The sequence below is a fragment of the Coffea arabica genome, chromosome 5c (genome assembly GCF_036785885.1).
Source record: "Coffea arabica cultivar ET-39 chromosome 5c, Coffea Arabica ET-39 HiFi, whole genome shotgun sequence".
Lineage (NCBI taxonomy): Eukaryota > Viridiplantae > Streptophyta > Magnoliopsida > Gentianales > Rubiaceae > Coffea > Coffea arabica.
In genome coordinates, this window is record NC_092319.1 from 1,559,887 (window position 1) to 1,570,886 (window position 11,000).

An 11,000-nucleotide genomic window follows, 5' to 3' on the forward strand; every position below is an offset into this window, starting at 1 on the left:
AACTGTTTGATTATCAAAAGAGTTTTAAAGTTCTACTTGGACGTATGCATTTTAAATATCTAAACTTTCTTGAAAATTTTACCAGTAGGTGCATAGACACCCGTTTGGAATGATGATGGTTCAATTTTCTCCAAATTCCCTTTTAAACTCTTTAGATCCCTCTTGTATGGAGTAGAATTAAATGTAGAATAAAATATATCGTTTTAATTAAAAAAAAAAAAGAAGATAATAGGAATTTAAAATGAGACTAATCAAGTCAAATATTCTAATGTTCAAACTTGTTTAATTATTTTAAAGAATTTGAAATTTTATTCAAGTTTGTTAAACCGACTTTGAACGAACATTTTATTGAAATTGAATTTTATTAAACACAAAATGCTGCTCAAGTTTGATTTGATTAGTTGATGAACCAAACTCGAGCCAACTTTTATCAAATCGAGTTCGATTCGAATATTGAATAGTTTAAATTCATCTTTTACCAAAAAAAATAGGATATTCTCAACCGGCTAAGAGAAGAATGAGAGAGGGACTTCAAACCCAATGAAATAATTGTCCGAACACACAAGATTTAGAATGCTAAGAGGATCTTTGCGTTGATCCTCTCACCAAATACACTCTTAATCCATTTCGCAAGGTGTCAACATATGTCTCTCTACCATTTACTTCTTATTCTTTTGTATCTATTTCTTTCATTCTTTGCGTTTAGGTATCCATAGCAAGACAAAATTTCCTTAAATAAATGATACGCAAGACAACCATTTTAACTAAATTAAGCTTTTTAAAAGAAGAAGAAGAAGAAGAAGAAGAAACAAACATGGAGTAAATTATGTTGAAATCCACAAACAATAACATTTGGACAATAAAACCATGCAGTTGGCTCCTACCACTAAAAACCAAATAAATTTAACAGCTAGACACGACGGTAGGCCAAACGATCCTCTAATAGAAAATCACACAAGGTCCCAACTGATTCCTTGTGTTTCTTTGCAGTTTGCCCTTGCAATTATCCTTTTTTTTTATTATTATTATCTACAACGCCTGTGGGCTGTGGGATTGGTATACTATTTCGAATAGAATTTTGCAGGAAAAATTTAACATTGTTAGGGGGTTCAGGCGTAAGCTTTGGCCTAACAAATATACATGTGATGGTGACAAATACATATATATTGTTTGCTTGACCCCTAGGTTAACGCACTATTGTTTGCAAGCGAATTTCTTCCTGCTATGCTTAGTGAAAGTAGAACACCAGTATCTCCATCCTGATACAAACTCATGCTTAAAGACAAAGTGCACTTGAAAATCATTTTTGCTAACAATTGGCAACCATGATTCAAGAGGTCAAACACCTTGACCCACCGGAATTGAAATATATTCCTTCAAATCCACCCAGATTACTTTGAAGTGGGGTTCCGGAGTGTGCAATTTCCTATTAAGGAGCAGCAGTGACAAAGACACTTTCTTTTTTCTTTTTCTGGGAGAGGGGGGGGGGGGTAGCAGTTGCAAAAATATGAACTGAGTGAAACATGTATCAAAATAGCAACTTCAAGCTTTTATTAGAAAACCAAAAAAAGAAAAAAAATCAACTTCAAATAGAAGTCAGCGCAATGGCATTATGTATGCGTTAGCAGCTGCAGTAGGCAATAATTTTTGCAAGGAAATGGAAAGCAAATATTTCAAGCACTTTGACTTACTTTTGACAGGAATCGTGACTAATAAAAAAAAATATAAACAAGGCTAACAATGCGATCTTTGAAAAAGGAAAAAGAACGACCTTCGATTGGCTAAAATATATTACACATGGGAACTTTTCTATGCAATAATAATAAAAGGTGGTGGGTTAATTATCTAATGATATTCAAGCACAATAAATACTAGTATAGTAAAATTGGTACTGTAAACCTGGGCTGAGAGGTAATGCCAATGTGCCACAAAATGGACTTTAAACCTTCGGCCCACCTGACAGTCAATCCACCGTAGCTATCTTCTCTAATCTTCTCATCCATGAGAGAGCAACAAATAAAACCCTATAGCAATAAAATAAAAGGAGGGTGCATCAAATACAAGCAATGAAAACTGAACAACTTGTCAGAAATCCACACAAGGTGGCACTAGACTGCAACCAACAATTTCAGCACTTCAGCTGTAATATTGTCTATCACTGCTTTAATGCACTAAACAGGCTAAGAAGGGATGCCCTTTTGCCTGCACTCTTTGCTTTAACTACATGCCTGTAATGTGTATATTGGTTAAAACTTAGTTTCATGATGCTAGAGCCAGACAGCACTAGAAAAGAAATCAGCAGTTTGTCAACCATAACAATGCACGATCAAAATATTACTTGTCTTGTACATTGTCATTTCATTTGGATGTCCAGATAGTAGGTGTGACAACTAACTAACTGAACAGCTAATATTCGGTTTCTTAGAGGTAAATACATCTTCTGGGTCAGATACAACTGAACACAGAGGATAAAGGCTGGCAGGAAGGGAGAACCAAAATTACCTCATACTGAAGTTAGAAAAATTTTCTCCCAGACTTCTGATTATCAAAATTCATGTCATCACCAGAAGGATCAGAGCCTGCTGAACGACCCTGACCAGAACTTGTATCACCAAATCTGCTGCTATTAAGACCAGAACCAAAATCCCCAAAGCCAGTTGAACGACTTGGGCCACCCAGACCTCCAAAGCTACCTGTGCGATCTGAACCTCTCTGATTGCCGAAACCACCTGGACGGCTAGATCCAAGCCCGCCAAAATTGCCTGACTGACCGGAATTACGACCACCAAATCCACCACGTGAACCATATCCGCTAAAACCACCTGGTCTACCAGAGGAGGACCCACCATATCCACCAAAACGGCCACTCCCAGAATTACCAAAGCTCCCAGATCGACCAAAACTTGAACCACGACCACCGCCCATGCTTCCGAAGGAGCCATCAAACATGTCCGATGACCCACCCTCAGTAACAATTCTTGGAAGCTTTGCAATAGCAACATAAACAACCAAACCTTGTTAGTGCTAATTATATTTGCACTTAGATGTAAACATTTTATGCCATTGGGATGATGGTAGGAAGAAAGGAAATCCACATATTGAAAACACCATATACAACATCCTATATACCTTCTTCCTACTGCCAACATATTTAATGATTCCCCGTCTTAGTTACAAAATGAAAAAAAGAGTTTCACAAAACACATGAATCAATAGCATTGTAATCTTGTTTGAGCAGTTAATTGTCAGAGCAATCACATATAAGTTTACTGGTATGACAAGAAGTTGAATGTCATTAGCCAGTTCAATGAGGTTTGAGCTCTTCAACATCACACACATGTTTAACACTATCCAGGTATACCAACACAAGCAATCCTACACAGTATTAGTCTTAACCCATTTTTATTTGAGTCCACTAAGAAGTTCTCATTCCAATTCCAAATTAAAAAAAATAATAATAAAGTTCTCATCCAACGAATTCAAATAAGTTTGCGGCAATTTTAAAGAGTGTTAATGCTAATGGCACTCCATTTTCTTAATGTGTAATTGCAAAAAATTAATAGCAGATGGAGTGCCATTAGCAATAATCACGGTACTATTAACAATACTTTTATACAGAACTACATCTAATTGTAGGAAGTCACTCTATCAACAAACTTAAAAAACTTGCAGCCAATTTGTAATTTGAATTCTGGAAGTAACTTTGACTACAAATAAGAAAACAGGGTTCATATTTATTAGCCAAATACAAATTCTCTCTTAAGATATGAACTATAAACTGAATGAAACTAGTTAGGAGACTCGCCAATTCACATCCAATGTTGCTTTTGCGTACAACTGCAATATCCAGGCAGTAAACTTCAACAAACTGGAAACTTAATTGCAACATAACCAAAAAACACAACAAGTACCTCTGTGAATCTGCACCCTATGTCCCGCTCAATAGTCTTAACATCTCTATACTGGTTTGAAGAGTAAATGAGAATAGCAGTTCCTTTCTTCCCTGCACGTCCTGTTCGACCAGACCTATGCACGAAGATCTCTGAAGAATTTGGGAGCTCATAATGAATCACCTGCAGAGCAAAAACTATTTGTGACCTTAGGTAGATTGGTACACAAGAAAACTAGGATGACACACTTGAGATATGATTAAGCAGCAATTGGGGGAAACATCCCAAGATTGTATAGAAGGGACTTCAAACTGCTCACAGTAGCAGCAACGACATACCAAAGTTAATGTCATGTACAGCACACTAAACACAAACCAAGACGGACAAAGTAAAATACCTGATCATCCAAAATCAGTTTTGTATACATACCAAAACAGAAAGTTCTACCAAGCACTGCATTAACAGCTTTCCTAGTAAGTTCTAATGAAATAGACCCACCAAAACTTGATGTTAGGAGCTTGGAAGGCAAACGAATGCTTGAATCCAAGTAGAAGCCTTCAATTACTATGATAGTCCAAGGAATGTTAAACAGATCGTAATGCTTCCTTACAAATACAATTCCAGAAATAGGTAAATTTGAAATATCATTAGAGCTGCAGAGACAGAACAAATAGCATTGTAATCATCCATCTAGAAGACAATGCCCACAGAGAAAAATGAAAAAAAGAGGGCGAAAAAGGCATAGAAAAAGCATCATGCCATCATGCCCACATTTCTTTCATAACTAAACAAATTCTATTACCTCAAGAATGAGTTTGAGAACAATATGCTATCTAGCCAAACATTTAAAAACAACACCCATTTTTAATGTTCATTGGCAGCCCACTGAACAACCAGAAGTATATCGCATGAATAACATGCCACTAGAATGACTCAAGGATGGACAAGAGAAGGGCAAAATCAAGAAACTTCATCGATATTTATACCCTTTGCTATCATGATAGCAGCTAACACGCACACCAACCCTTCCCTGCTGCCCTCCTGAGCTGTTGGAATGTATGGAATGTAATAAGGCACACAGACATGTCAAACCTCTGGGAAGGGCCATGCCAGGATATTTGCCTTGTGCTATTTGTGGCGTATTCCCTCCAGACTGCTACAGGATAGCCAAACAACCTTGGTAGTTTATCATGGCTATAACCAAGGATAACATTGACAGACTTTAATCAGCCTGTAAGACTCACTTTGGGTACTCATGTTTAACTCATTGAAAAATATATAGACTGGGAACAGCAAACTTGTAAATGACTTCGGGAAGTAGAAGGTGATCTTACTCCTCAAGTCTTATCTTGTCTCTAACAGAGGTACCATACATTGTGTTCTGTCTTTTGTGTAACTGGTATGTTTGTAACTCTTTCTAAGTACTCAAATTACCCACACAATCTCTTCAGTTTTTGCCCCTTTTCCTAAGCTCTTGCTCCCTTTCTTCCAAGGCTCTGACCTTTACAAAGTCCTTGTTCCCCTTCTTAGGCGGTCTTTCGAAAGTTTTTGACTCTTAATTCAAAGTTCTTCCTTATGCTACTTTCCAAAGTAAAAACAAAACAGGAGCAATTTGTATTTCCTTGTTAGCACTTGCTTACTAAAGCCCTCCCATCATAACCTAAATTGAAATGCAGAAGCATGACAAAAAAAAGTAGTTACAATCTTTTACAAAGAATATAATTTAGTTGGTGATGGTCTCCAATTTTCTGCGAACAATACTTTCTGCTCCTTGTCATATTTCTGGAAGTTAAAATCCCGATGCATAAAACACACCATTTTTGGAAAATATTTTTTATGGGGAAGGAAAACAAAAGGAAAGAGGACTGACCAAATCTACGTTAGGCACATCAAGGCCCCGTGCTGCAACATCAGTGGCCACAAGAACATTGAAGCGGCCATCTCGGAACCCGGACAAAGTTCTTTCCCTCTGATTCTGAGAAATATCTCCATGCAAAGCTTCACATCTTAAGTTTCTTTGCATAGAATATGCCAAACGGTCTGCATCACGTTTAGTTTGAGTAAAAACGATGCATTTACCGCCTTTAGCATGCTCCTGAAAACAAAAAATAACACCATCATCAGCAAAGGTCAAAGCTATCAAATTCAGGACTTTGCCCAGATTCTTCCATGCTGGAACAGCTAAAGATCAGAAGAACGGAAAACAAACGGAATAACAAGAAAGAAGACCAAAATCATAATGACAGAAGTATGAGAGTATCGGTTAATACGGTTATTAGAGGTCCAAGAATAGAAGGTTTCTGATGCATCTCTGATGCAATTGCAAACAAAGAAATTCCTTCAGCTAATTTCTGGTCAGAGTCTCCAACCTGCAACATGTATTTTTTTCATCACAATCTTGAGCAGGAATTACAAGTGGCATTCACAGAACAAACCAAAACAAACGAAAACACAAATTTAATCAGCATACTAACAAGATCAATTTCCACTGGATTTTTCAGAAATTTCCGAGTTATTTTCATAATCCAACCCGGCATTGTAGCTGAGAACATCATGGTTTGATGCTCTTGCCGAATATTTTCCAAGATTGTCTCAACATCTTCAGCAAATCCCACGTTAAGCATCTGATCAGCCTCATCAAGAACAACAAACTGAATTTCGGATAAATTCAAAGCACCCCTTTTAATCAAATCAATCACCCTCCCAGGGGTGCCCACCACAACATCAACACCGCGATCAAGGGTGCTCATTTGGCGGGAAATGGGCGTACCACCATAAACACAAAGCGTATCCAGGCTAGGTGCAGACTCATAAAACTCCTTATCCACCTGGCGAGCAAGTTCTCGAGTAGGGGCAAGGGCTATTGCCAAAGGATTCCTCCCACGTCTGTACATTTACAAGAAGTGAGGAATACAATTGTGAATGTTGCTTGTTGGTAAATCACGGTATAAAGGAAAAAAGGAGCATTTTTACAACTCACCCATGCTTTTCATTGAAACGGATTATCTTATCCAAAATAGGGATGCCAAAAGCAAGGGTCTTCCCGGTCCCTGTCCTAGCACGGCCTATCATATCACGGCCTTGCATTGCTGGTTCCAGAACAGCTCTCTGTAACGAACATCAAAAGTTACATTTTTGTCAGCAAATTAACTAAAAGGGCTCCTTTTTATATTGGTTAATCTTGTTTGTCTTTCCAAATGATTATTAGGAAATCAAGCAAATGATTAATATCATTATAAGAAAAAAATTGTCTAATCATCAACCAAATGATTGTTGAGCTGCAAAAGTAAGACCCTCCTGCAAGAAACTGTGGTCTACCTGAATAGGAAAGAGTTTAGTGATGCCCTTTCCGGCCAGAGCAGAGACGATGTCATTGGCAATCCCAAGCTTCGAAATCTCAAGCCCATCAGCATCAGCACTACTACCCCCAAGACGACCGGCCGATTTCTTCTCATCATCAGAGAAATCCGCCGTGGCCGCGAACCCGGCAGCCCGCAAAGGCCGACCCGCATGAAACCCCCTTATTGCTGTCGAAAACGGCGGCCGTATTCCGCTACTACCACCACCCACTGCGGTAGTGGTAAAGTGGTGAACGTGAAGGAGGGCATCTCTGGAAATTCGAGTCCGATCACCATTGATTATTGGAGAGGGGGAGGAGGAGGAGAAGAGATGGGATACGGCAGAAAGGGCGAGTCTGGCTGAGGAAGAAACGGAGGATTTCCTAAGTACAAGGATGCTAGTCATGTTCTCACTGGAAAATTAAAGAGAAAATGAGAAAACGAAAATCGGGACAGGGCTTTAGGGTTTTAGGGTTTAAGGGAGAGAGAGTACTGAGATCGAAAGTGGGGTGTGGGGGTTTAGAGGTGGTGGAGCTTCGCAGGACCAACCCGCGTTTTAGAACTCGGACCGGACGGATGATCGTTGACGGTTTGCTGTTCGGTCCAGTCGGATCCCCCTTGAATTGATAAGAGACGATATGCCATTCAGACTTAATTGTATTCTTCGGTTCAATTATTGAACCATCGACGGTTTGCTATTCGGTCCAGCCAGATCTCTTCCCCCTTCGAATTGTTAGGATGCGGTAGACTACCCTAAATTGTTCTCCATCCCTTCAATGACTGACTATTGAATCAGAATGGTTTTAGGTGAGTCAGGTGGTTCATTACTTTTTGATGTTATTAATATCACAGCTTTCAAATTTGGTTAATTTTTCATAGCAAATGACAATTTGGATTAAGTGACAACGAATTACCAATGCAACATTGTTTTTAATTATTTCACAATAAAAATTTGTACATTTATTACTCACACATACTTTCTTTTTTTTTCTACTTTTTTTACCATCTAATAGTTTATTTGTCAATTTCTCTAACTTTTTTTGTCAAAAAATATATCCACATATTGTTCATACTCTTCTTGAATTGTTAGTGTATTCTTTTTTATTTTCTTTTTTTCTTATTTTTTTCATGATTTAATTTTTTTTGAATAATTATGACATTATGGGTCAATAATGATTAGTACAAAGATCAAACCATTAACCTTTCATCCAATAACTTTTTCGACTTAATGAGTAAGATGGGTTTCAAAATCTTACCAATTAAGAATCAAGTAGTTCGTGACTTTGTGTTGTTGTGGGTGTATGATTGGCCTTTGCCCTTTTGGAGATTTGCTTTCGAGGGAATGAAGGAAATATTAAGGCTTAGTTTGGGATTTAAGAGATAAGAGGGAAAAATAATGAAAGGATAAGTTATGAAAGAGGAGAAAGTGAGAGAAAATATATGATTTTCTTCTCAAGTTGACTGATAGTTTAAGAAAAAAAAGAGAAACTATTTTAGACATTGAGCATTATGATTTTATTATTTCACATGTCATCAGTAAATCTGACATTTTGACTAAGTTTACAAAGGTTTAGTGGAGTTTTCCTTCCATTTCTTCCCACTTTTGTGAGAAAGTTTTTGGAAAATTTTGGATGATGGAACCCAAAGATTGATTATTCAAAAGAAAAGTTCAACTATTGCTAATTTCGTAAATAGGAATTGATAGCAAAATTGTTAAAAACTCAAAGGCAAAAAAGAAGTAGAAAAATGACCCGTTAGCAATACTAAACTAATTTGAATCTGAGCCCATGTCTTCCCCACACACTAGCTTGGCAACATACCATCATCATCTTGTATAAGGATGTGTTTGGAAAAAAGATGTTATTAAGGGCGGTTGCTGCTGCTGTTGCTAAACTCCCTTCCTCAAGTTTCCCTCCATAAATCTATGACGAATTGGGGGAGAAGTCATGACTCGTGAAAAGAGTGATCAACCGGAACTCCGAAACCTCCCATCACCGGGAATCGCTTTCCCTCCAACCAACATTCCTACACTACCAAAACCCTCCATTATCTCGTAACCAAATTCTCCCATGAAGAGCCAGTAAGAAAATAAGCCTTCTTACAAACAAACCCTCCTAAAAAACCAACTGATCAATGTAGAATTCACTCAAACTCAATATCTCCAAGCCCTACCCATCTCAGAAGCAAATTTAGCACTACAAACTAAACTTGTTGAAAAGAATCTAGATAAAGTTAGGACTGGTCAGCAAGCCCTTTCCTTCAACAGGATGTCAAAGATTGCGCTTACAGAGGAAGAAAGTATGAGATTGCCATGGAAATAGGCTATTATCATCAAGACCATCGGGAGAAGCTTTGGGTTCAAATTTGTATATCAAAAAGTAAGAAACCTATGGAAACCCTACGGAAAAATAGATATATTGGATCTTGGACTAGACTACTTCATTGATCGATTTGCAAATCATCAGGACTTCTAGAAAGTAGTAAATCGGGGTCCATGGTTTATCAATAGTCATTACTTACGGTAAGATTGAGGCAACCAAATTTTCTCCCGAAGAAAGATAACATATCTCTCACGGCAGTATGGATACGACTCCCGAGATTACCTATTGAATACTTTGTCTTCAACTTCCTCAGAAGGGTAGAAGATTCCATACGCACCTTACTGAAGATAGATGTAGTAACAGTTGCCTTCGCCAAAAGACGTTTTGCTTGAATATGCATTCAAATAGACCTCAACAAACCAGTGATCCAAGCCAATGAAATAGATGATTTAATCTACGTTTTACAGTACGAGGGAATGAATATCCTCAACATATGTGGAAGAGCAGGCCACATGGAGAAGGATTGTTCTGTCTATAATCAATGAAAAAGACCAAGAGAACATGGTCATGAACTCAGAAGGAATAACCAACTAAGTCACCTCACCCAAGTCAGAGGTGTCTAGGACCCTGGAGCTTGGGGCAAGTAGCTCAAAAGCCATGTGGAATTGGTCTCAATGGTAAGAAGGATTTTCAACCAAAATGAGCTCAAAAAAACTTTGAAAAGCAGATGGGAATTCAAAAATCAAGCCCAAAAAGGAAGACTTGGGAGACCGAGGGACCATGGGGTCTAAAGTCAAACGTTACTATGTTTTCACATGCAAAGATAGATGTAGTAGACACACGACTCCAACCTTAAGAGAAATAAGGTTGCCATGTGGAATCAGTCTCAAGAGAAACATTTCTGTTCTTTCATCAAGAAACAAGCTTGGCAAGTAGCTCAAAAACCACGTGGAAACGGTCTCAATGGTAAGAAGGATTTTCAACCAAAATAGGCTCAAAAAAACTTTGAAAAGCAAATGGGAAATAAAAAATTAAGCCCAAAAAAGAAGATTTGGGAGACTGAGGGACCATGGGGTCTAAAGTCAAATATTGCTGTGCTTTCATGTGTAAAGACAGATGTAGTAGACATATGACCTCAACCTCAAGAGAAACAAGGTTGCCTTCTTGATGTAGAGAACATGAACTCTTTCCAAATCCTACAAATAGAGGATTCACAAATTAAAGAAGGATCGAAAATAGAGGTTCATAAGGGGATTCAGAAGGATACATCAACAGGGAAATACAGTGCAAAAAAACCAAGGAAGAATGGATTTCAACTTTTTATCGAGGAATAAAAACTCCTTTACTCAGAATTGCAAGGATAAATGAAAGGAGAAACTTACTGAGCCATATCCTTCCAATTCTCCAAAGTTTAATCACAATGTCTTATCTACACCGATACCAATCATACA

General features: G+C 37.9%; 1 protein-coding gene across 1 annotated transcript; it reads right to left on the bottom strand.

Annotated features, from left to right (window-relative positions):
- Window positions 1-1,748: 1,748 nt before the first annotated feature.
- On the bottom strand, window positions 1,749-7,990 carry LOC140007610 (DEAD-box ATP-dependent RNA helicase 53, mitochondrial-like). Its single transcript, XM_072050401.1, has 8 exons — window positions 7,209-7,990; window positions 6,871-6,998; window positions 6,365-6,776; window positions 6,161-6,259; window positions 5,761-5,985; window positions 3,912-4,073; window positions 2,503-2,985; window positions 1,749-2,024 (listed from the first exon to the last, which is right to left on the bottom strand). The coding sequence occupies exons 1-7, from the start codon at window positions 7,632-7,634 to the stop codon at window positions 2,515-2,517; spliced, it is 1,923 nt and encodes a 640-aa protein (XP_071906502.1). The 5' UTR covers window positions 7,635-7,990; the 3' UTR covers window positions 1,749-2,024; window positions 2,503-2,514.
- Window positions 7,991-11,000: the final 3,010 nt, after the last annotated feature.